This window comes from Halyomorpha halys, unplaced genomic scaffold (genome assembly GCF_000696795.3).
Source record: "Halyomorpha halys isolate HHAL.00 unplaced genomic scaffold, Hhal_1.1 Scaffold263.1, whole genome shotgun sequence".
Lineage (NCBI taxonomy): Eukaryota > Metazoa > Arthropoda > Insecta > Hemiptera > Pentatomidae > Halyomorpha > Halyomorpha halys.
In genome coordinates this window covers 615,277-641,950 of record NW_027105032.1, presented here as the reverse complement: position 1 = coordinate 641,950, position 26,674 = coordinate 615,277, and the positions used below count along the sequence as shown (strand labels likewise).

General features: G+C 31.1%; 1 protein-coding gene across 1 annotated transcript in view; it reads left to right on the top strand.

Annotated features, from left to right (window-relative positions):
- Positions 1-26,674, top strand: part of LOC106680469 (myeloperoxidase) — a 128,648-nt gene that overhangs the window by 59,443 nt on the left and 42,531 nt on the right. Inside the window, exons 5-6 of the mRNA XM_024359259.2 lie at positions 3,501-3,674; positions 12,488-12,655. Coding sequence (XP_024215027.2) covers positions 3,501-3,674; positions 12,488-12,655 — 342 coding nt within the window. The remainder of the gene's footprint in view (positions 1-3,500; positions 3,675-12,487; positions 12,656-26,674) is intronic.

Here is a 26,674-nt window from a genome sequence, read left to right as displayed (position 1 = left end):
ATAGTTTTCTTTTACAGGTTAACAATAAATAGTTTTTTTTTTACTATTATGATACCTTTATTAACCACCACCCCGACTATCTTCCTATAATTTACTTCATACGGTCAACTTTCTTCTTCCAAAATATAATTTAGTAAAAATATTTACGGAATGAGCATTAAGTGATAACCTACAGATCTTTTCAACTCAATTTTATTATTTTTTTATATCATTTAATCATTGAAATACTTGAGAAAATAAAGAAAGGCAACGAAAGAAAACTTTAAAGTGACATACCGAAGGATGCATTACATTCGATTCTCATGGAAGGACAGCTTGGCTCTTAAGGAAACGTTACGTAAGACTAGGCCTACGTGTTTTATTTTGTCCTTCCAAATTCCATAGTCATTGAAAAGGTTATGCACATGATATCTAACGAACGCAAATAAATAAATATTATTATGATCATATAAATAGCATAGCTATTATTACAGAGCCATTTAACTAATGAGTCGATGGATGAAACAAAATATTTGCCATCGAAATGCAAGAAGATGAAATACTCGTATTATACAGTACAGGAGATGTGTGATTTCGTAATACTAATTTAAACTAAAACTTTTGTTTTTGAAAAATCTAAGCGTACGAAATGAGGATTTTGGCCACTATATTGAATTTTTTTTCAAAAATCTTAAAAAAAAAAACGCATTATGTGTTTTTAATTACAGTGAATTTTACACTGAAAAATATTATATTCTTAGTTTTAAAAAGTAAGAGTAAATTACAAAATGGTGGTGGATGAACTGAAGTCAAAAATTTTCAATCAGTGCTTAAAGGTACTTGTTTAAAAAATAAAATTATAATAAACTTAATAGTTCACGAGATACAGTATTTCAAAAACCATTTTATTTTTCAAATAACCATAAATCAACTTTTTTTAAAATTCATTGTAGCATATGTCACATATAAATATATATATAAAAAAATAAGTTCTTGACATTTATGCCCAATTAAATTCACATAATGTTGATTTTTTTTAGTTATTTTAAAAACGTAATTTTTTAAAGCAGTTTCTATATTACTCGCAAAAATTAGTTCAAAAAGTATTGATTTTTCGTTATTTAAAAAACAATTATTTATAGGTGAGTGTATAATGTGTCATAACACCAACATTATTTTTAACTTATGAGCATGTATATTTCTGTTTGTTTTATTTAATAATTAACTTTGATCACTCATTCACCAAGTATTGTCATATTTTCTTACCATTATGATATAACTTGCACGGCAGATAACTGTCACGTAGAGATGGGCTTTTAGGACTGAATAAATGGTGAAGTTCATAATGTTAATTTTAGTTTGACTGTTTTTTTTTTTGTTTTTTTTTTTTATTTCTTACACTTTTTATATATGCAATAATTTTTTCGAAGGAAAAATTCTCTTTATGAAGTCATCTTAAAATCTGACTTTCTATTAGAATCCGAAAAAAAAATCACCCTTCATATATTTATGTATCTTTTTAACGTTTTTTAAAACTGCCGATATTTCATAAATATTCATTGTTATCGATAATGAATGTATAATAAACAATAATTAAAATAAAATCCTTCAACAAAACTTTATCTCTTATAACTGAATTAGCAAGGTTAGTAAAATGGACCACACAGTTTTGAAGTTGCGTCAGCATCATATGACTATTACGTAACCATCACCTGCGAGTCTCTCGACCAGCCTTCTAGTATTGTCAGTGTTGGACGAATAATATATATATAAATAGACAAATAGACTAATGAGCTTCAATAGATGTCATAACAAAAAAAAAAACACACACACATATTATGTAACTGCTTTGTTCAACTATTTCTAAAATTGTGATACAATTTTTTTTTTTAATTTGTAAAAATGAAAATAACACGAGTAGTTTTAGTATATAGTATAGTAATAGTATATAGTATTAGTATTAGTTAGTAGTTAGTATATTTATGCTCGCCGAGTCTTAGCATGGTGTAAAGTGATTGAAAATAATGTGCTATATTTTGAGGAGTATGAGTTGGTAGATGAGCGAAGTAATATTTTTTTAAAAATAAAGTTTACTTGTTTGAGTTTTTTTACAGTGTAAAAAAAGTTTTTAGAGTACACGACATTGATAAAAATTATAGCCGACGTAATAAAAAGTGATTATTTAAAATCTGATAATATCCCAGTAAAGAGATAAGGCATAATCGTAAAAAAATGATAAAATGTTTATCTATACACAGGAACAAACAAAACTATATGCATATGGATTTTCCGCTAATCTTTCTTTGAAGAAATATATTGTTGGAAATATTGTGTGGTAAAAACCTAAAAACGGAAATTTAAAAAAAAAATAAACTAACTAATTATTTGATATTATTATTGATTATTATTTTATCGCTAATGAAAAAAGTTATCGAACACAAAAAATGATAGTGACTCAACACTTTGAAAGAGATAAGACCAATCGAATCAATTGCAATATGGCTATCATTGACGTGTATCGGTTTTCATACGTAAATTCCTATTATCTAGACTACATATTGTATTTATTTAGTCATGTAATTTTTTTTTTTTGTGAGATGTGCTATTATTTAATTAAAGTAACTATGTATGTATTACCGAATGGGAAAAGTATATACGTATTTATTAAGATATTGACGTGTATAAAACTTCCATTTAGAATGAAATCACTATCCTATATTTGTTGTAAGATTACGTACAACAAATATTGAATATTCTATTTGTATTACGTTTCGGGTTTACCTCATATTCATGTTCTAATATATCTCTTTTTGTTAAGTTCATCTATTTGTTATTTAAATATTGTCATATTTACACATAAATTAAAATTTACTACATAACATTATTTAAACAATATCTGTTCACCTCAACATCCTAATAAATAAAAACTAACAGCTTCCTAGGAATAAAAATCCAGAGTGAAATATGAGTGATTTTTTCTTATTTATATTTTATATTTTTAATATTAGTAGTTAAAATCAAGTAAGATTGATGAAAATGTTAGTGGTCCACCACCAGTTCCATGGTTTTTCCATGACACACTCATAACTTGTTACCATGTAAAGTATATTTTTTATGATATCCACCGAAATGTTTTACTTTTGGAACCTTCATTTCTTTTGAGTTCAAGGCTTATTATTTTATTTTTATTATACTCTCAAGATTTTGTTCCATTTCATCGTTCTTCCGTTTATTCTCATTCTATATTGGATGAGATCGGGTTCCATTTAACTTGATTATTTTTACGATTTTGAGTATATTTCTGTTATTTTATAATACCATTGTTAAAGCTTTCCTGTATGGATTATCTAGTTCTTCAGGATTATATTATGGCATAAACACTAATATATATTCCACAGACTCAGTTTTAGATTTCGATCACTTTTTAATCGGACGTTTGTTAAATCTCTGCAGGACGAATTATAGTATAGTAGATTTGTTAACTTTTCTTTCTATCTATTTATTTGTATTTTTGATTTCAGGTATATCAGAGCCACGCGTCGCTAGAGATGGTTCCCCTCTTCCTCTGGAACGACTGGTGTCCACCCGAGTCCATGCAGACATCTCGAAGAGGCATGACCTCAGGGTCAGTTTCATGTTCCCAGCTTGGGGACAACTCGTCGATCACGATCTCACACTCACAGCAGAGACAAAAGGTAATGTAATTGATAAACTCATGCAATGGAGTAGTATTCAACTGTTAGTGACTCAAGATTGGAAATCATAATATGATTTTGTCTAGAATTAGTAGTCGATTAATACCTCAACTATTGTTTTTAGATTCACAAACAAATGTCTATGCACTAATACTTATGTTAAAATATACTTCAACGAATGCGGTTAAGTTCCAGAAAGTAATTACAGCGGACGTCAAATTGTTAAGTCAGGCAGTTAAAATAACTATTAATTTTTATTTCATAAAAATTTATTTTATAATATAGTTTAGAAATGACAAAAACTATAATTGTTCAGTAACATGTACACTAATTGGTTCCAAGAAAATACCTGTTACTTACTAAGTAAAAATAAATCTATAGTATTTTCATAAATAGTTACTTATATAACCTAGTAATGGACTTCTGTATCAAAGAAACTCAGAAAGTTAAGTAAATTTATACGTGCCCGGAATATCTTAAATAAATATTATTTTAAAACACTGATGATCCAATAATGACTAGAGTTCAACTTCAAAGATGTCCGAGTATTTAAAATAAATGAAAATACATACTCAATAATTTATATCATTATTCCAAAATTTAAAATCAGAGTGAGTGGACTGTCAATTAGAGGTATGCAGTAAAAAGCCAAACAATATTTCGTTCTTGAAATTATATTTTGATTCTAAAGTATCTAAAGCAGAAGATATGACGCAATAGAAGTATTTTTCAGTAACAGGTACAATCAATCCAGTTCCAAAGAATATCTGTTATTTTAAATGTCTTCTATTTCGCCCCTTAGTGTGATATGGCTGGTGAAACCAGTCTTTTTTATTAATAAAATTTGGGTGAATTGAAACAGAGGTTTATTTTTCCTTTTGTATATGCTAAATTATTAACGTGTGATGCTAATATTAAGGTAAAACATTTACAATAAGTCCAAAAAGGACATATTACAAGCATGGTTTAAATTTAAAATTATTACAAAGAATGGACTATGGCATCACACTCACATCCTCTCACACTAAACCTGCTCCTTGATTTGTTGGACAAATGATTTAGATTAAAATATTTTCAATTTTCTTTGTTAAAACTAAAAATTAGCCAGATTATTATTATCTTTAATATCATAAAACAGTATTTTGCTAATTTAGTCAATATATGTTTTCATTTGATTCTCGGTCTTTATTTTCTCTTTTACCAGTGAAATTCATCTCCAGTGTTTTTCACTGTAGTCTTTTTCCTCCCGGTATGGCTAAAAGACTTGCCCATTTAAGAACATAACTATGTGTAATTAATGATTAGTGACCAAAAGTAAATTGAACTGCGATAGGAGTACCTGGAACTGTTATCTGACAGTTGTGAGAGAAACTACAGTAACAAGGTGTGACTATAGTTCATTGAAACTGCTTTAGGAATAACGATTTAAAAAAAAGATTTATGGGTGTGAAAATAATATTGTACAAAAGAAAGTAATAAAGTTGTAATATGACTTTTCAGTCATGATATTGTAATTTTAGTTTTTAAAATAATTATAAATACGTATACGGGTGTAATATTTATTATTATTAATATTGAAATATTGGACTTTATAATGTTTAAAAAACAATTTTCTTTTTTTCATAAAATATATACTTAGAAGTAGTACTACATAAGATAAAATACATTGTTCCATCAGCAAAACCTATAAAAATTACATAAAAACTACGTCCTAAAATTTGTTGCAGTTCTCTCCCCAAAGTATTGTTTCACTTTGCAAGGGTATATCATAATTGGAAGGTCAGTAATTTTTATTATGAAAAATAATAATTGTATGTTGATGATTCGGTCTTGTTGGATGATGAAGGCGAAACTATTATATTGCCAATAAATGTAGTATGAAGGATATGGTTGGGAGTACGCTCAAAAGGGAAGAAAATAGTTAACAATTATTTCATAATAATTAACAATTAATGAAATAATATTGTAAATATTTCACAGTAAATATTTGTAAATTATTTTTATTCATTTTTGACCGCAAACCCTGACTATCTTATTTGAAAAGGTTAATAATTTGTATATATAATAACTTGTGAAATATTAAGTCTCAAAATATAAGGTTGTAAATAAAATCAAAATTTCGATAAAAAATTACATAATTTTTCTGCTTTTAGGTATGTAATAAATAATCATAATTATTTCCCATGGTATTCCACAATGTTCCCATGACGTTCGGGATTGTGAGAAAATTAAAAACCCTTGAAACTCCAATCATACTTTATTGATCAACCCAAAATAAAAAAAAAATAGACCTTTAAGAAATAATTAATAATTTTTGAGATCAAACAACAAGAAAAGTATCTGTTATAAATTTTTCATTTTTTAATACTTTTCAGATATTGAATACATTAGTGTTTTGTTTATAGTCAAAAGTTGTCCAGAAAATAATTTCAAGGGTCCTATTTCCAACCATTTAGAGCCTCCTTGGTTCTAAATTATTACTATATGTAATTGTGTTTTTTTAAATAGGATTTATTATTCAAAACTAACCCATATAAATTAAAAATGAACGTATGCTAACACATAGATTTAAAATATTATGTCTGGTGAGTTAACAACAAATTTAAATAAGCAACTTTTTTTAAAAATTATCAGAGGATAAAATGGAAATTCTAATTGTTTGATCAGTCTCAAAAGCTAAGTTCTTTCGGATAACAAGAAAACGATTTTCATCGTTTCATTTGTAGCTAAGTTTATAAAATAATTTGTACTTATTTATTTTATTTTCATAGAGAAAAGTCCTTAGTATTTTTTACCTCGTTAACTTCAATTTCTTGACAAAGTTTCGGACATCCCGTCCATTATTTATTTATTTTTTTCTGACCTCTTTTATTGAAATATATATATTACAATATTAATATATACATGTATATAAATTTATATATAATGGTGCCCTTCCTTTGCCATATGGCATCATCTTTTTTTCATACCCTCCTGTAATGATTTTAGTGGGTATTTGGTACGTACATATAGGAGGTATGCTATATGTATAGCTGGGTGTTAAGGATACCTTCGATTGCCTATGGCATTATCTTTTCTTTTTTTTCTTTCTGACCTCCTAGAAAAATAAACATAAACAAATTAAATATATACAATATATATGGATGTATATATGCAGGCAAATATTGTTCTTGGTTTGCCAGAGTGGCATTATAAGATAAATTGCCGGGTCCGCTGAAGGCGGTGTCATCAATGATGGCATGAGTCTGCTGTAAGCGTACTAGTATATGGCATCATCAAGTCCAAAATTATTATATTAGAGGTTAGATCTTATCAAACTTTACGGGAATATAATATCATATCTATACGAGAATATATAAGGTGATTTCATAGCAGTAGTAAATATTAAAAAAACATATAAATAAAATAAAATTGAGAGAAAAAAGAAAAAAAAAAGATATATTTTTTTTCGATAACGGTTAGTGACATTAATTGATGCGATAAAGATGTAAATAAATCAAATTAATTATAATTATTCCTACATATGTGTATTCTTAAGGTAATAAAATATTTTCGGAATGTGAGGGCTATTATCGTTTAATAAAGTTGCCAAACGAGATATAGTAATCTAGTGTCTATCAAATACAGTGTATTACATGCACTTGGAGGTTTATGTTATCCACAACAATCCATTACAAAAGACTGATGTACATGACTATTATAAGGCCTATCTGGATATACGGAGTTGAGTTTTGGGGCTCCACTAAACCATCAAATTCCTCCCGAATCCAATCCTTGCAGTCCAAAATCCTTAATATTCCTTATTTTGTCACGAATCAAGTCATCCATTAGGACCTCAATGTTCCAGATGTTGCTAATTTGACCAGAACCAGATACCATTCCTTTCATGATAAACTTCCCAACCACCCTAATCCACTTGTTTCTAACCTGGCTTCTCCTTCATTATCTAATAATCCTCCTAGGCGTCTGAAAAGAAGCCTCGTGATGTTCTCTAGAAATGTTATTGGAGTTCTATCAATGGGTAGATTCTCCACATGATTGTATCATGTCACTATTCCAGCTACAGCAAATTTACTTGTTGTATATATTTTTATACAGTTTTAAATAACAAAAATAAATTATGAAAAAAAAAAAAGACTGGAAAGATAGAAAACTGCTCGTCGATTCCAAACTATTACAACACTTACACGTGACCCCATGACTTCCTACCCCAGGTTTAGCTTTAGCATCTGGACAAACGACTGACATGGAATCCTCATACGAGACTAAAAAGACAGGAAACTGCTCGTGGAATATGACTATTACACACTATACAAACGGTCTAAACTTCCAACTAATTACAAAGGAATCAATTATATGCCTATAAGAAGGTCTATCTGGACTTAGGGAGTTCAACTTTGGGGCTCAAATAAACCATCGAATTCATCTTCTAACCAATTCTTACAATCTAAAATCCTTAATGCTCCTTACTTTGTTACAATTAAGTAATCCAGCGGGACTTCAATGTTCCATATTTTGCCGATATGCGTAGAACCAGATACCAATCCTTCCATGATAAACTTCTCAATCTAAAATCTGGCAACTTCATTACCTGATAATCCTTGAAGGAGACTGAAAAGATTCGAAATCTAGAAATGTTAGAGTTCTATCAGTGGGTAGATTTTCTACATGTCTGTATCATGTCCATGTTGCATACCAAACATCAAATTTACTTGTATATCTATATTAATATAGTGGAAAAGCAATGAATAACTTAAAAAAAAAAAACGGCATTAAATATTTTATTTTTCTCAAAAAGTACAAATTTTAAAATTTATTCCTATTTGTTTTCATACCCTTCATTAAGAATAACATTAGTAGTTCTTAGTATATTAGTAGTAATATTATCCACAAAAATGTTTTCTTATTTTATTGCTTGATGGATTTATTTATTTGAAAGGGTTTGGTCTAAAATGGTTCGTATTATATAATAATTTGTAGATGGACTGAATAGTGGACACGTTGTTCAGAAGAAGAAATTAACAAGACAAGAGGTTTTTTAAAATGGTTTTTTGTTTCTTTAAAAGAAAACAAATGACAAGAAAAATGATTGGTTTTTCATTATATTTTATTTAAGCTTATAGGACGGGTAATTGAAAAATTGCCCACAAGATGAAATAAAAGGGATAAGAGGTGGTTTTTTTAAGTAGGATTTTTTTCTTTTATATAAAACAAATAACTGAAAACGATTGGTTTTCCATTATACTTTATTACAACTTATAGAGACAAATATAATAAATAAACAATATTTCCAATAACTTCACAACTTTTACAACCGATAAGACATAAAAAAGATGGGAAAGAGAAAGAAGAAGAGGGTATGAAAGATCTGGTAATAGGTGGGGTCCCTTCCTAGTGCTGTGTAAATCAGGGAACAGCCGACTCAGCCCTTGGCAACGAATTGAATATTAGACACATCGTGTTGAGATAATGCTCTTAGATTTATCGGATCCGAGGGAAAGAAAACCAGATCCAATTATTGGACCCTATAGGGCTATCTTATACCTTCGTCCTTGTCCCTATATTTCAACGCTGTCCCTCTGGGGTCTTACACGATTCCCTATAAAGACGGTGTGAATATCTTTCGGAAATCCCTCAGATATATATTTAACCCTTCAAACTCTAAAACAATTCGCAACATAACATCTGTGGGAAATACAAAGCCAATATCAATAAGATTTAGCGAATTCGAAGGTTCGATGTCGATACCGCCAAAATCTTTCCTAGCTAAATTTTCAAGGAAGCAGTCGTGTTTCATACCCGTAATGAACAGTAATGTGGATAAGTCCTGTAAGCTCTAACATTTAAAGACAATTGTAACTGAATGAATCTGTGGATAACACGTAACGTGAATTGCCTTCCTTTAATATTGTTTTTATTTGCTGTTGAATTATGTCTCTTTTTCATACCGTAGAGGCCAGATAAATAGAGTTCTTATTTATAGGAATCCTCTAATACAGTGCCTTCCAAAAAAATGTTTTTGAAAGTCTGTCTAGAGGTGGCCAACCTATTCTGACCATGGTCAGGGAGTCATGTTTTTCATTTCGTGGGACCACCAGGAATTGAAAAAAAATCCATTCTCAGGCTGGATTCGAACCGGCGCCTCGCGCATTTCTCAGGTTGTAAAGACCTGCGCCTCAACCACCTGAGACAACCACTGTTCATAAACATAAATATATATGATATATATTTATGCAATGTATATAATAATATATATAAAAGAATAGAAAATAAATTTTATTCTGACATTAGGTCACTTCAGATTAACAGAAAAACAAATATATAATGCACATTTTTGTTTGAGACAGATTTGTTTAGTAGTAATAAAAAAACATCCATTTGGTCTGAACAATTTATTTTTATTATTTTAATACTCCAAAGTTTCGGCTATTCTGGCCATTTCCAAGGATTACACTATCACAGCCAAAACGATAGGTTATCAACATAATTGCAGGCCATATTGCCTTTGTTAAATTATTTATCATTAGTCATTAGCACATTAACTAGTTTACAGTATTTAGGATCACATTTTATAGTATTTATTAGTATCACATTAACTAATTTATAATCTCTGTTTAGATTACTCATCTTATCAACACTACACTTTGATGATATATTCACACATGTTGGACAGGTTTCCAGCGTATCAGTGTAGTGTTATGTCCCGCAATTATATTGATAACCTATAGTTTGGCTGTTATAGTGTAATAAGATCCTTGAAAAAAAAAAAAAATATTGAGATCAAATTTTTTAGGAGTTATAAAAAATTTTTATAACTAATAAATCTGTCTCAAACAAAAATTTGCATTATATATTTATTTATCTGTTTATCTGAAGTGACCTACAGAAAAATAAAATTAAAAGGAGACATACCAAACTGGCAATTACAAAATAAAAATAATTTAGTTCATATTGTATCTACAATTTAAAATATAGTAAACTATAAATATAAAATATAAATAAACAAAGTGAAATAAATTTTTATTATAAATTTTAAAAAATATATACATATGCACCTGTATATATAATTATAGGTATATATTCATCCATGTGTGTGAATACATACATCATTGAATAACTATAGAATATATGACCAAAACGTTGTTCACTTCTGATCCTAATTATTTTCTTAAATTAAAATGTGATGATTGGACAGTGTTATATAGGAAAAGCAAGCATCTAAATGAAAATAGGGAAGAAGCATGTTGAATATCAAAAGGGAGAAAATTCCAGAGAGCATTAGAGCAAGCTAAAAAGGAATGTTTTAGGAGTGTTTCAAATGTTTTAGTTCTGATGGAAGGGATATGGAGGTCAGAATTGCGGGTTCTTGTTTCATGTGAGTAGATATTTGATTTGAAGAGACTATAGTTGTAGGAAGAGTGATGGGTATTAATGGTTTGGTATAGGTAATATCCAAGAAAATATCTACAAATGAAAAAGAGCCACTTTATATAACTATACATAAACATATATTTTATAAAGAAGAAAAGACGTGGCTGAACACAGCATTATAAGCTGGAAAGCCACAGCCCAAGTTATAGTACAAGAGCCCAAGAGGAGAAAAAAGGCTGTTATCTCGTCCCGGTTTTTGATTACTTTAATGACAACTATGTATAATTACTAGTCAAAATTGATGAGTCTGCCAACTATAGATAGGGGGAATAAAAAATGGCGTTGTTTAAAAGCGATAAAAAAACTTAATTTTTCATTCGGAGCTCTATATCTTAAAAAGTAGGAAGAATACAAGAAAACCTAACAGAACGTCATTTAAAGAATAGTAAATTTTCTAAAATATGAGACGTAAAAGAGTTATTTACGGTAAATAGTTCTCGAGATATACCTTTTTAAAAAGCAACATTTCATAAAAATGTTGGATGGGACGTACTGAAAGATATCTCATAAACCATTTAACGTACAGATGTCTATTAGCACTCAAATTAAAGCTAGTTTAATGAGCTATAATGTAGTTTATTATGTTTATCTTCGTAGGGGTAATATTTTTCATGAAATTTGCTAATATAAATTGATTTATAGTTGTTCGGACCAATTTTCATTTGCCAAATTTATATTCATATGTGAATATCAAAAACTACTACTCCTACGAGGATAAGTGTCATAAATTACTTTATAGTAAGTTAAATTTCCTTTATTTCAAGTGTTGGCAGACATATGTGCCTCTTATGAATCTAGAGATATATTTTTTCACAATCCAACATTTTATAGGAACAACTAGAAATTAACATTTTGTGAATTAGAAATTTACCATTGTGTGAGTGCTAATAGACATATGTACGTCACATAGTTAAATTAAAGTTAAATTAACTAATCTAAAATAAATCATCTTTCAGTAGATTTTAAAGAAATTTTTCTTTTTAAAAAGCTATATCTCGAGAGCTATTGGACGTAAATAGCTCTTTTAAGGCTAATATTTCAGCAAATTTACTCTTCTTTAAATAATGTTCTCATAGGTTTTCTATTGTTGGATATAGAGCTCCGAATGAAAAATTAGTGTTTTTTAAGGTTTTGAAATAGCCGTCATTTTTTATCCCCTCTACCTATATTGGAAGACATCAATTCTGACTATTAATTATACCTAGTTTTCATTAAAGTAATCAAAAATTGGGATGAGATAACTGCCTTTTTTTCTTCCCGGCTCTTGTACTATTAGACTGAGGTGGAATTGACAGTGGCGATGAAAGATCTCAAAGTTCTACAAGCAAACCGATACATAAATATATAAAAGATGTTGATATTATATGTAATTTTACTTTCAGATCCTGAGACGAGAAAAGAACTGGACTGCTGCGAGGGTGGAACCAGCCGACACCCCAACTGCTATCCATTGCAAGTTCCATGGGAGGACCCCTTTTACAAAGACAAGAAGCAAACTTGTCTTAACTTGGCGAGGTCTCTAGCTGGAGTTCGTCCTGGCTGTGCTCTAGGTGAGTGAGCTTATGATATATTTCACTTCTAAATATTTATTTGGAATTATTTATATTAATATATAAATATATTAGTTGATTTTTGGTGAAGGCAGGTATATGAATGAAGTTAAGGTCATTAATAAGTTAAACTTCACTATAACCTATTAATGATTTCACAACGTTTCGGCCTAACAATTCAATCAATACATTTGTAAATTTTTTAAAGAAGTAGTTAATACTAATTGTAACAATAAACTAATTGGCCTGAATTTGTGGATTATACATTCCTATACAACCTGTTGAGAGTAATAAAAGCGATATTTATTTAACGAAATTCTATAAAAAATAAAATTATGTACAATTTTGAGATAGTAGAGTATCGCCAGAATTTTAAAGCAGTAACTTTATATTTGTGTTATGTACAAATTTTGTATTATATTGCTTGCAAGCCCTGGTAAATTTTATATGTGAGAATGGTTTGTTTAGACCAAAACGTTTTGAAGTCATTAATAAATTGTAGAGAAGTTGAACATATAATATATAATATAAGTTAAATATATTAGCGATGTACTTAAAAAAAAATTTATATAAGTATATCACTAATATATTTTATATATTTACATATCAAGTTTTACATCGTTTTATGACTATTTGGTACAACCTTCACCATGTTAACATTAAATCTTGTATGCCGAAATCCAAGGTTGACAATATTTGTTATCCACATTTCCTATTCTTTGTTATTGATATGCTAGGAAATGATTCATTTGTCGGGACCAAAAGTAGAACAGGATTGTTAAGGCTTGAATACGGATTGTTTTTAGAGTTACTAAAGGTGAATTGACTTTTTTAGTCAGCCAAAAAAATATTGAATAACTTAGGAATATTTGCTATTTGCGAAAATTCAATTTCGAAAAAAAAAAAATTAAAAAAATCTTATATATAACTAATTTGAAACTATTAGATATCTAATTGACTTCCAAGATTGAGAATCTCTACCAACAATGAAAACTTTTAACTTTTTATTTATTAATACCCAATCTAAGTCGCAAATGATTAACAAAAGAACGTCAATTAGGAAATGAAGGGTTGGTTTTTTTTTTCATGAATAAAATAAAAAATTGCCTTACAATGGCAAGAGAAAGAACGAAGGCAAACAGAATGCCGAAGCCGAATCCATGTTGACTTAGAGCCATATCAATGGGACCGAGGATGCTATCCCCTAGAATTGAATCGTCGGCTCTAACATGAATATTACACCCCCTCCCCTTCATTTCTACCAACCCCTTGAAAACCACTCGCTAAAGAAAACAATGCCTCAAATGGAAGAATGTAAATAGAGGAGAAATTAATTTTCTGGTGCGGCGCTCGAACCTCGAGTCTGTTTGCTTTTGAAAATGAAGTGGCAGCGTTGGTTGTCGCTAGCGCCCCCCCCTTAAAGTCCTGGGGGAATTCTTCTCGTTACCCCATTAGCTATCTTAATATCTCTCTCCTTCTTCTCCTCTTATCTCAATTCAGGTATTAACATGTCTCGGGTTGGTTAGAGTTACAATGTTCATTGTATATTTACAAGGTGAAAGGCAAGGGGCGTTGTTATAGGGAAAGTATGAAGGGGCATTACTCAGGACAAAAAACTACTTTTTTTTTTTTTCCCTCCTAACAAAAAAAAAAAAAGATTTGGTAATTTACATTTTATATCGATTATTGGTACATATATGTAGCAATTAAAAGAGTTTAGGATAATTCTTGATAATGATTATGATAATTTGTGAATATAAGATGGATAATTTATGAGATCAATCCTCTAAAAATGTTTAGGAAAGGATCAATTTCAATTTCAATTTTACATCAGACCTCCAGTATATTGAGGAATCCGGCCAAAATTATTAGATTTTTTAATTTCCCAATAAATCTCAACAGTGCCATACAATGTTGTATATAAAAATTCAAAAGGAGTCCTGAGGATCAATGTAACAGAAGTGTCAAGCAAGGGTATAGCGTGAGTTCACTCTTTTTCAACATATTCAATAGACCGAACAACCATCAGAAAGTGGAACATGAGAACAATACTCAGCCAGTCTCTGATGATATTGTCTTCATCTGTAATACACATGAGAAATCACAGCAAGCTTTGCTGAAGTGGCAAGAGAAATCGTAAAGGGGAATGGCCATCAATGCATCGTAAATTTTAAAATAAATATTGTAGTGCTATAATCGACAATGCAGTAATAATAATATGTGCTGGAGCAAGACTTAAACATATCATAGGTAAGCTCTAGAGCTTAAAAACTGATGAAAATTCTCTAAATAATGTTCTAAAGTTTTAGATAAATTCAGCCTGTTTTTAAGGCAAAGATGTATCAGATAACTAGGCTTGAATTTCATCAAATTTTAAAAAATAAAAAAATCTCATGTGGGGCCATCTGTTTATTTTTATAAAGATAAAATGTTTAGTCATAATATTAATTTATGACGTAGATGACTGCAACGGGTAAATCTATTATTATAGGATAAGCTAGGGAATCATTTGTCATTTATGATATCAAGCCAATTATTTATTTTATCTAGATAATAAAATAAAAAGATAAAGGATCATTTCATATTGGCAGATAAGCAATTAATTTGCTTCCAAGGCTCTATATAAATTTGATTAACCTATTTATCGAACATAAATCAGTAATAATTAATATTCATATATCATCATAAATATTTTATTATCTGATATGTATCGTACGTTATAAATTATTCGTAACGATTATTCAATCTTTTATAATGTTCATTTATTATCACTTAGTTTGTTCTGATTAAGCATTACGTCAGTCCTAATGTCATTTTCTTTTCTTCTGAGTTAGCTGGATCATTTGGAATTTTTTTTTAATATTTATGTATTTTGTAGAAGCACGAATAAAATCCGCCGTTCGTGTTTTTTTTTTTAGATTTGGTACCTAAGATCACGGTGATCTTCGGAACTCGTCACTTTGTCGTCACACGGAAGATTTGTTCACTTTTTAAACGCACAATTCAAGTCTAACTTTTGGCGCTTATAATTTATTTAGTGAAATTTACAATTGTACAAAAAAAAAAATACAATAAGTAAATATGAGGAATGTTTCAAACACTTGATAATCTAGGGAAGAAACCACCTAATACAGGTACTTCAAACATTAATTTAAATTAGAAGGTGGCCATCTTAGGACGAGGTGATTTTCTCAGTATATTGATTTTTTAAAATTTATTTAATGGGATTAACAACTGTACAATAATAAATACAATAAGTAAATATGTTGTATATTTCATATACACTTGAAAATCTTGGGAAGGAACCACCCATTGGTGGTACTTCAAGCATTAATTTAGAAAGTCCCGTGACCATCTTCTTTTCAGACGCCTCGAATGATTATCAGGAATTGTTAAGGATGAGAGATTAAGAACTAATGGGTTAGGATGGGTAAGGAGTTTGGAATGAAAAGACGTATATCTATTTTGGGCCAAATCTGTAAAGAAAGGGATGTTAAGGTCTGGATGGGTTTATTTGTGGCGTAATAATAAGCATCAAGGATTTTATGGAGGATTTTGGAATGTAAGGATTGGATACGGGAAGAATTTGATGGTTTGGTAGAGCTCCAGAGCTCAATTCCGTATATCCAAATTGGTCTGATATATCAAGTTTCAAAATTGGTATATCAATTTTTACTTAATTATAAAATAACTGAAAGTTAGCAAATAGTCTGGTGACGGCAACATTCGTGAATTTTTCAATGTTTAATTTTTACTCTAGTGAATAGTCAATTCGTCTCTTACTTCTTATTGTTCTCTTTATGAGCTTCATGATTTGAATTCAAAGACCGGAAAAAAACAACAATATATTTTCACTCACATACTCCCATAATCCTCAACATCCTTGTAGGTTCAATTGACTGCCTACCTTCACTGACCCAATATTAATGCTTTGATGTCGGAATCCAATACAACAAAATCATTTGATCTCTTATAGCCGCACAGACTGCAAATCTTTATATAGGTGATTAACAATCAGCACATTTAACTCTGTTATTGATATACGTTCTTAGTCAAGGTTTACCAAGTTTCAAATTTGATACATCAATTTTTACTTTATGTTTTAAAAGCTTCAGGAGGCAGAGGATCGTATCAGCACTGATTTTATGAATTTGATTTCGGAAGGGCATTGAACAGACGTGTGTAAATGGTAGTAGTGGTATCGGCATCGGACCTTTGGGTACGCCAAACCTTTTTATTATCATTATTTGAAAACTTTTGGGATACTAAAGTACACTAAATTTTCAACAAAGGATATGCCAGTACTATTTTTGTTTCTGGAAAATGAACCATTTTCTCACAAATTAAAGCGAAGACAAAATAAAAAGAAGAAAAAAGAGAAGAAATGTGCAAATCAGTAATAAAATATAGTCAAACGTCTCTTAACGGTACTCGTTTAAAAGAACAAATTTAATACATTTGAACCCTTCTATAAAGGAACCTCTCCACTCCGGATAAGGGCGCCAGTTTTATTCCCCATTAGGGCTTTTTACTCGTTACATTAACGGCACTCAGGGACATTTAGTTATTTTATAGCCAGCATTCAGTGTATGTATACAACTAATCACTGTGTGTTAAAAGTATTCAATGTATGTTTAAAAAAAAATAATAATAAAAAATGTAGACCCTTTCCCTAAAATTTAATGTTTTACGATTCAAGTCAAGATAGGAATAAACCAAAATTTGAATTAAAAAAAAAATCCGTCCCGGTGCTGTCCACTGCTATTCTCAGAGACTATTGGGTCAATTTTCTATTAATTAGGCACCCAGGATGATCCTAGAAATTTGAAAATTGTCCACCATATATCTTACAAAATTATGTTTGTAACGGAATGTCCTGGAAACGATGTTGATTGTTTTTTTTTGTTTTTTTAAATTTAAATTTTTCATAACTGATACCTCTGTAATAATCAAAATAATTGATAAAATTATCTCCGTGTGTCCGTAATATAGAAGTTTCACTGTGTATACTTTATTTACATTCAATAATTAATGTGAAGTCATTATAATATTTTATTTGAATGAAATGGTATAGTTATCACGTAGATGATTCGTATCCTAACTAATCTGAGATAATTAAGTTCTTTAGAGGACAAAGAGCCATTATCGGAATAGAATTAATCCTGACATCCCCCAGTTGGCAGCCATTGTCGAGGAGAAGGCACTTAAGACTAAGATTGTCCTTCCTCTATAAGTCAGTATTAAATCTAACACCTCGCCCCGAGGCTGATCACGTCCCCCGATTGATACTCCATATCAGATTGCTCTTCGGTTTGTCTACCCAGAACTGCTCCTAATTTCCTGTTCGGATCACGGCTATGGGGAGGGAACGAAGGGCACATTTGAATATCTACTGCATTACGGATTCAACTCGGAGGGGCCAATAAGAAACCAAATTAGTATCGTTTCTTCTTCTCGGATTTAGTTGAAGAAAAAAAAAAAGAGCGAAAAGGTTCCCTGAAAGGTGAAGAGATGATTAGCATTGTTAATTATATAAAAGTAGAAGGGAAGAAGGAAGTGCTCGCTTGAATCTCGAATGAAAAAGTCATCGATTCCGGGATATCCAAAGTATTCCAGTCGATAAAGCCATAGTCCCTGGAGAACAGACTTTTCAGAAGGGGGGGGAGGTGGGTTATAAATAAACGATTAAACGAGCGGGGAGCCAACATGCAAATTCTGGAGCGGCCTGGAATCGGGATCGTGGATCACAGAATAAATCCATAAGTTTAAGAGACGGCGGATCTATTGGAGCTGAAGAGTCGTCTTTTGTTTCAGGGCGACTGGGCACGGTTTCAATAAAGTGTGTTTGCGTTGGAGCGGGAGTCGCATTACGCCCGTTTAACTCGACTAACTCCGAACCTCCCCCCCTCCACCACCTAGGGGTTCACCTTCTCTGGTCGTAACTCTCCGCTGATTACCGAGCTCAACTTAGAAAGAGTCGGTATTCGCTGACTTTACGAAGTTTATGGCTCAGAAAGAATTAGTTCTTAGTTGGAATAGATACTTGGTTTCATAAGGAGTAAACATCTGGATCTTGAGAATATGAAAACCAAGTCCAGCTCGTATAACATACATCTGCAAATAATTTTAAAAATAAGTTTCCGCCTCTCTTAACATGGAAACACTTTTCTGGTGGTTCTAAAACTCTTACTGATTAGCTAATTAATTTAATAAAGTAGAAAATTAATTTTTTGTGCCTATAATTCCAAAAACGGTGCAGCCTTACGAATGTAGGCAAAGCATAAAATAAATCAAACATTATTAAAATCTACGTCAAATGAGTACAATAACTTATTAATTGGGTCAACTAGTTAGTAAAATTCAAACTTAGAAAAAAAATTTTTTTAACACGTAAACGTTTTTATGTCGGTCCTAAAGCGGTCTCTACGCAGATAATTAGTATGATAAAGTAACGAATTAGAAATTTTGTAGGATTTCGGTTTTTAGCTAATAAATACTAAATGGTAGATCCTAGTGAAAAAAATATAATAAACGCAATGAAAATTAAATTGTGCGTCGAATGAATTTCATAATGTAATAAATCGGCCAAGTGAAATAGTCATAAACTACTTTGGGTGTTCCTTGGGATCCTATAGTCTAATGATGACCATAGCCGATGGGTTCCCTAATTTTTTTTATAGTAAATTTTTCACTAAGATATGCATATATAAAGCATACATATATTATGAATTATTAAAAAAAAAAATAATTGACATCCACAATAAAACTGAACATTTCAAAACCTGGCTTGTAGGTCTACATGTATTATAGTATTTTTCGACCCCCTGAATGATAAAAAATAAATATTTTTTTCTTGAAAACTTGCTATAATGGAGGAGGTAAGCTGGTGGAAAAGTGAAGCCCAAAACAAGGGCCTTATGATGGACCGATGGGCCTTGTGATGTAAACTATTTTTGTTTCTCCTTTGACCGTAACCCTGACCATCTTCTTATATATAAATTTTTACGGTCAACTATATATACATATATATAATATTTTCATTTTTGCTTCATTTCAAATAACTGCTCATATTTTTTTTTATTCCTTATTAATTAATACATGCCAGTACCTATCACAACCAGAGGATACAATAGCAACATATATGTTATAAAATGGCTCGTAAGGATGACAGAGGGGTATACTTTGTACTTGACCAGTTGAATGAATAGGAATGGACGAGAGTTCAAGATAGAGAAGACGGAAAGAAGAGAAGAAAAAAAAAAGGTTCACGGCAGTGGAAGTTGTAAAATATTTCTAAAGATAAGCCACACAAGTGTACCAGCTGAATTCTATAAACCTGAACCTATAATCATAAATTCCTCTCATTTTTTAATTTAATAAGAAAATTTAATGCATTAAATGCCTTGTTTATGTTTTGAAATCAACATTTACCAAACAGAATTCAGTTATGTATTTTCACATTCATTAGAAAAAGAGCCGATTTCACTTCTTATTTTCTGAAAATGATTATTTATTATAATAAAAATAAATAAAATGCTAACTATCAAAATTAGATTATTAAAAAAAAAGAAAAAGAAATAAAACTGCTAATAAAACCCAAGAGAGGGTTCAGTACTTTCTAAAGAAGTATCTTGAACAACGGTTGAACACGCAGGTGATTTGTTCATGATCACGCTCAACCGCCGGTATTAACTAATTAAGGGTACCCACTTTATAGAGGCTAGATGTGTCCTCAGAGAGCTCCTGCATCCACAGGATTGACTCACGGCTAAAGTCACGAAATAAATAATTATCTGCCATAACTCGATCAAACAAGGGCTCGCGAGATTCCCTTGCTTAACTGAAGGAAGCCCTTGGGTCCATCATAAGGCCCGCCTTTTCGGCTTCACTTTTCCTACCAGCTTACCTCCTCCATTATACTCCTTCCTCCAAAATCCAAAGTTTTCGAGAAAAAAAATATTTGTTTTTTTAGTTGTATTTATTTAGACTTGAATTTTTAAACTGTCAAATGCCCTACTTTTCCCTCTGACCTTCGATGGTTTTCTTCGAATAATTCTTACCAAGATTTTATCAGGTAATTAATTTAACAAAAAGCTGTGGAGAATTATATTGTATAAAGTTCTTTTTTCATTCATTACAGGATTACAATAGCAAAAATCACAGGATTGTGACAATGAATTAAAATTGAGTATTGATCAATAAGCGGAACAATAAAGAGGAGATTTATCATTGACCTTTCAAGAGAGCTCTTGAGAGCAATAAAGGACTGACAAATCCTTCTTATCTATTTCCTTCCCACGTCAGGATTGGGAGGGGGTGTCTTTATTAAAAAAACTTTGACACTTGCAGGGGGGAAGACCTGGAGGGAGGACGAACAATGCAAACATTCCGGAGGCGGCGATAATCAAATTGAGTCCAATCAACGTTTCCAGATTTTTTTTTTTATTTCCAGAAAAAGAGGCAAGTAAATCAGTTGGACTGAGAAGGAGGGGGTGAGGACTGAGTAGGACTGAGGACACTCGGAACAGTCGCCATTAAGGTCGTTAGACACGTGGCACATAATTAAAAATGAAATCAATTTGTGTCCGGGATTTCCCTTTAATTAACGGGCGAGCTAGGGCACAGATGCCTACCGGCAATGGCTGATCTTTAATCATTTCTTTCACTCCATCTGACCTCTCCCTCTCTGGGGTTGTGCGCCACCTGAGGTCGCAACTTTCTTTTTTATAAATGCAGAAGCAGCGATAATGAATACCGATTCCGAAGGCAACTTTTAAAACTCTTATTGTTTTTTAAATGAGAAGAAAATATCGCCTCAGACTTTTCCCCTCTCACCGATTAAGGATCGGGACAGAATGAAGAATTTTCCGACTGTTATTGAACAAAAGCAAAATTTCATCGAGTTGATAGTAAAATGTGTCTTCTAATCAATCAATTAAAACTAACAAAAAATAATAATAAATAAGTTAAAAAATACAATAATGAGAAAGAAAGGTCTTAGTGTTTATGTGAATTTAAAATTTTATTTAATTAGTTTAGCGCACTTGCTCAGCCTCCACTGGCTCATTACCAGTGATGCGGCGAGAGGGATGCGCTGGGATCTGCTCTATCCCCCACACATGGGGGATAGAGTGGGCTCAGGGATCCTCAGGTCGATTGTGTAAATATTGTATATAGTGTAAATGTGATTAGAGATTATTTTATTTTTTAACTTATTATTATTTAACTATATTTATTTATTTTATTTTAGTACGAATGTGATCATTCATCACTATTACCTATTGCTCATAACTGTGTGGCAGATTGTAATATCTATCAATAAATAAAGTGGTATAAAAAAAAATTTAATTGGATTGAAATATTAATTTATGTATCCAAACCAACTGCGAAAGTATATTGAAGGCCATTATTTTATTTTTTAAGTTCCAAAGGTTCATAATTCTGGATTTTCTTTTTAGGAATTTGATTATATTAATTTTTTTTTAAATTATTGATGTGAAAAACTTCCAGTAGAATAGCTTATATTTTTCACTTCAAAAATACAAAAAAAAAGTTCATAATTTTTTATCTAATGAAATAAATCGAAATTGTTTCGTGTACTTTTAGTGTAGACTCCCAAATTTAAAATTAAAAAAAAAAAGTTGTCATCTTAGTTTCAATCTGACAGCCATGCAAAATGGGACGGAACTTGGTTAACAATAAATAGTTTTCTTTTAATATTTTGTTACCTTTATTGACCACCACCATAATAAATATATTAATAAAAATGAAAGCCTAAAATAAAATATCGTTTTCTTACTTTGCATATTTTTTTAAATTAAAAAAATAAATTAAAAATCTTTTAATTTGCACATAGCGCAACGTACAAAGGTACTTTTTTAAAAAACCTTTTTACACAATTTCTATTTTAAATTTTGTCATTTAACTCTTTTTCTAAAATCACAAATAATCAGTGATGTCTTGCTTTGGTGTTAAAATATGTTTTTTTTTAAAATCACTAAACAAACAATTTCAAAACAACTGTCAAACAGCCTTTGTTATTAAAGTAAAAATATGTAAAGGAAATGACCTAAGCAAAAAATTGGTATAAAATCAGTTGTTTCTTTTAGTAACAGAAGAAAGCAGCCCTTCATTACAATATTCATATGAAAATAACTGTATTTTTTGAGAGTTTGTTTGAGAACAGACTGATTATTCTAAAACTTTGATGATGAATTAATTGACCAAAAAAAAAATTATTTTTCTTTTTTAGTCAATTAATTCATTACTTCATTAACTCATCACAAAATTTAAAATCAGTTATTTCCCTCAGGAACAGAACCTTCATCAAAATATACATATTAAATTAACTATCCCCTGTCGAACAGATCCGTTACCTTTGACTACATCTGGACAAACGACTAACCTGGAATCCTCACACAAGACTGAAAAGACAGATAACTGCACGTAGATTTCGACTATTACAGCACTTACTAGACAAACGGTCTAAACTTCCAATTCGTTACAAAAGACTGATCTACATGCCTGTAATAAGGCCAGATTGGACATGCGGAGTTGAACTTTGGGGCTCCACTAAACCTTCGAATTCCTCTCGTATCCAATCCTTATAATCCGAAATCCTTCGTAAAATCCTCAATGCTCCTTACTTTTTACAAATTGATCTAGCTCGAACCAGATATGAATCCTTCCATAATAAACTCCCTAACCACCCAAAGTTAGTTTCTAACCTTGCTTCCTCTTCCATTCCTAACAATTCTCCGAGGTGCCTGAACAGAAGATGGCCACGAGACCTGTTAATGTAAAAACGTCATTAGAGTGCTACCAATGGGTTGTTTCTCTACACGCCTGTATCACTCCATAATAACCTACATCAAAAATTAACTATATTTGATGATAGTTTGCTCGAGAATGAACATACAATTCTAAAAAATCGAAAATGAATTGATTGAATACAGAATGTTTCTTGTTCTGAAGCTTATCTATACGAAGAGTGTTTGCGTCTTCAGCCATAAAAAGGAAGTCCCGCAGTTTGAGAACAGACTATACCAGGAAACGTGATTTCAATTCGTGAGCAATAACTGTGACGCGAGTTGTAAAGATATTGGCAAGTGATCGGAGATGCGGACTCCCTCGGGGAGATTGTGAAGGGTGGAGGGGGGGAGGCAAATTCTGATTCCGTGCCGGACAAGCGAGGTAGGAAAGACAACGTTAAAATGGAAATTAGATTACTCTCCAGGGTGGCTCCTTGTGATTCATTCGGAGTTGGCTCACGTAAAGAGCGGGCATATTTTTATCAAGAGAGGCCTAAGGTATCGGAGCCAGTTCACACATAGAGCCATGAATAGTAATGCCTTGAGGGGCATTAGGTAGCGCATAAAGGCCCGATAATTCCACTATACGTCACTTTTATGAACCCCCACTTTAAATATATTTCAGGCCTCTAACCCCCGCCAAACCCTCCCCCCCATACTATGAAGGATGGCTACTATTTTTCAACCGCTAGTCATATATTTAATGTCGCCTCTTGCATAAGTAGATCGTCCTCTGTTTGTTAAGGAAACTTTTTTAAAGGCAATTTTATTTCATTTCTTTTTATTCATTCGTATTCCTGTTATTTATTACTTTTATATTTTAGGTCATAAATAAAAAAAATAAAAAAAACTCTAGCAGCAGAGCCCATCACTAAGGTCGTATTTTTCCCTCATTTTTGTTTGGAACAGATATAAAGTTCTAATTAAGTAATTTTCTTATTCGAACGTACTATTTATGATGTTTTATGTTTTTAAATACCTTCATACTTACATTTTGTTATTAATTTCGATTTCTTCATTCCGACGTTTATAGAGAGAAACACTCACTCAGTAACCACCCGAGAAGTGCATGGGAGGATTACAGGCTGAAATCATCAATGTTTGCTTGCAACTTCTGTTTTCTATAGGCATTCTTCATATTGATGTTAATAGTTATGAACGGGGCCGCCCATAGCTCAGTGGTTAAGACATAGTCTTACCAATTTGATGTCTATTGGCGGTGCCGGTTCGAATTCGGCCTGGGATGTTGACTTTTTTCATTGAGTGACGGTCCCACAAAATGAATAACTTTGACCCCCAACCATGGTTAGGCAGTATAGGACTCCAATGGGAGTCTTGGCCGAAAGAAAAAAAAAATAGTTATGAACCGGAAGAGTGTAACTAACGTATTGGAAGATTCATAGTCGACCATATGTAATAGATTAGGGGTATTCATGATGTGCTAAATGTAAAATGTTTTACCATGTAAAATGTTTTACCATGTTAAATGTTACAAATATAACATTGTGAGCAGCCCTAATTAAGTCATGTTAAATGATAAATGCATCAGACATTCTAAAGGATTTTCTGAACAACTTGTTTTATAACCTTACCTTCCACAACTTCACGTTATTGTTTACTTCTAAATTTATATAAAAGTAATTTATTACAACAAGTATAAATCGAGTGAAAAGTAGAAGTGTAAAAGTTTGGCTACTGAGTGCATTATTGATCTTCTAACTTGTGAGGAAGTGATTAAAGATGAGCTGGTTGACAACTGTCATTGCATTATTTTTACTATCATCCGTTGCTTTATTAGTTTTAAAAACATCCAAAACAATACTAACACAATCAAAACGCAAACTATGAGCAAGTAACCTAACACAATAAACAAAAAGGTGAAGAGCTCAGCTGGTCTGTTACCTGACGTCATTCTCCATTTAACAGACTCTCAACCATGTTATATCGTTTTAACGTATTAAAAGAAGGAAATATTTCTCCATTTAACAGGAGTTTTTACATTTAACACGATTTAACATGCTAAACTAAAGATCATGAATACTCCTATTTTAGGAAGAAAGGTACAAAATAGTGAGAAAAAAAATGTGTACCTTTCTTGACCAATCTGTAACTAACATTGCAAAATGTGCAGTCTTTTGAGCAACGGAACAATACACATCTATCAACGGAATATAGATAAATGAAAATTCAAAATAATTGCTAAGCAAATCTCATTCTTATCTTGAGAAAACAATAAACAATGGCGTGACATACATCAAATATTTGTACTTGGTCTTCACATCCTTTTATCAAAACACTTGTAGACATTTTGTTATCTTAGGGGTATCATCGTCGCATAAAATAGATTTAGGACTTAGTTCTTCGTTGATTAGGCTTAATCCTCACAATATTATAATAATGTAGGATTTATTCGTCAGTAATTGCTATTTTTTTTTTCATCAGTTTTTTTAATTTTTTAAGAGAAAAAAAATCCACCAATTTATCGTGGTATAATGAAGATGATGGATGTTGTATAGTATACTAAGCCCGTATCCTGGATATTATATCGTATAATACTAATTAGACTCCAACAATCAACTTGTATCACATCATATGGAACTTATACTTTAGACTGAAAGTGCTGTCGTGCTGTTTATAACAATAACAGATAGAACAACGATCATGGTGGAAAATATTATTTTGGACTCCCTGGAAATTATAAATCATCAATTGCATGGGAAGTAGCTCCGAGATTATTCATAGTGTTTTTTTTTTTTTTAACCTGTTGATTTGTGTTTTAACTTATTTATTCCCTTAAGTTATTTATTAATTAAATTATTTCTTTCAACTTATTTATTCATTTAAGTATTTCTTTTAATGAGGAAATAAAAGCTAGGTTGAAGGCCATAAATGCTTTTTTTGTTATTTTTCAATTTCGAAACTGCTCAACTCGTGCCTTCTATCGAAAAACTTAAAAATTAGAATTTACAAAACTCTTATCCTTCCCACTGTTCTTTATGGATGTGAGACGTGGCTTCTTAAACTAAGGGATGAACAGCGTCTTAGGGTTTTCGAAAATAATGTATTGCGAAAAATATTCGGACTGAAAAAGGATGAATTAACGGGAGAATTTAGAAGATTACACAACGCTGAATTAAGGGACCTACTCCCAGTAAATATAATTCAAGTTATAGCATTGCGGCGTATAAGGTTGTAGGGCTTAACGATC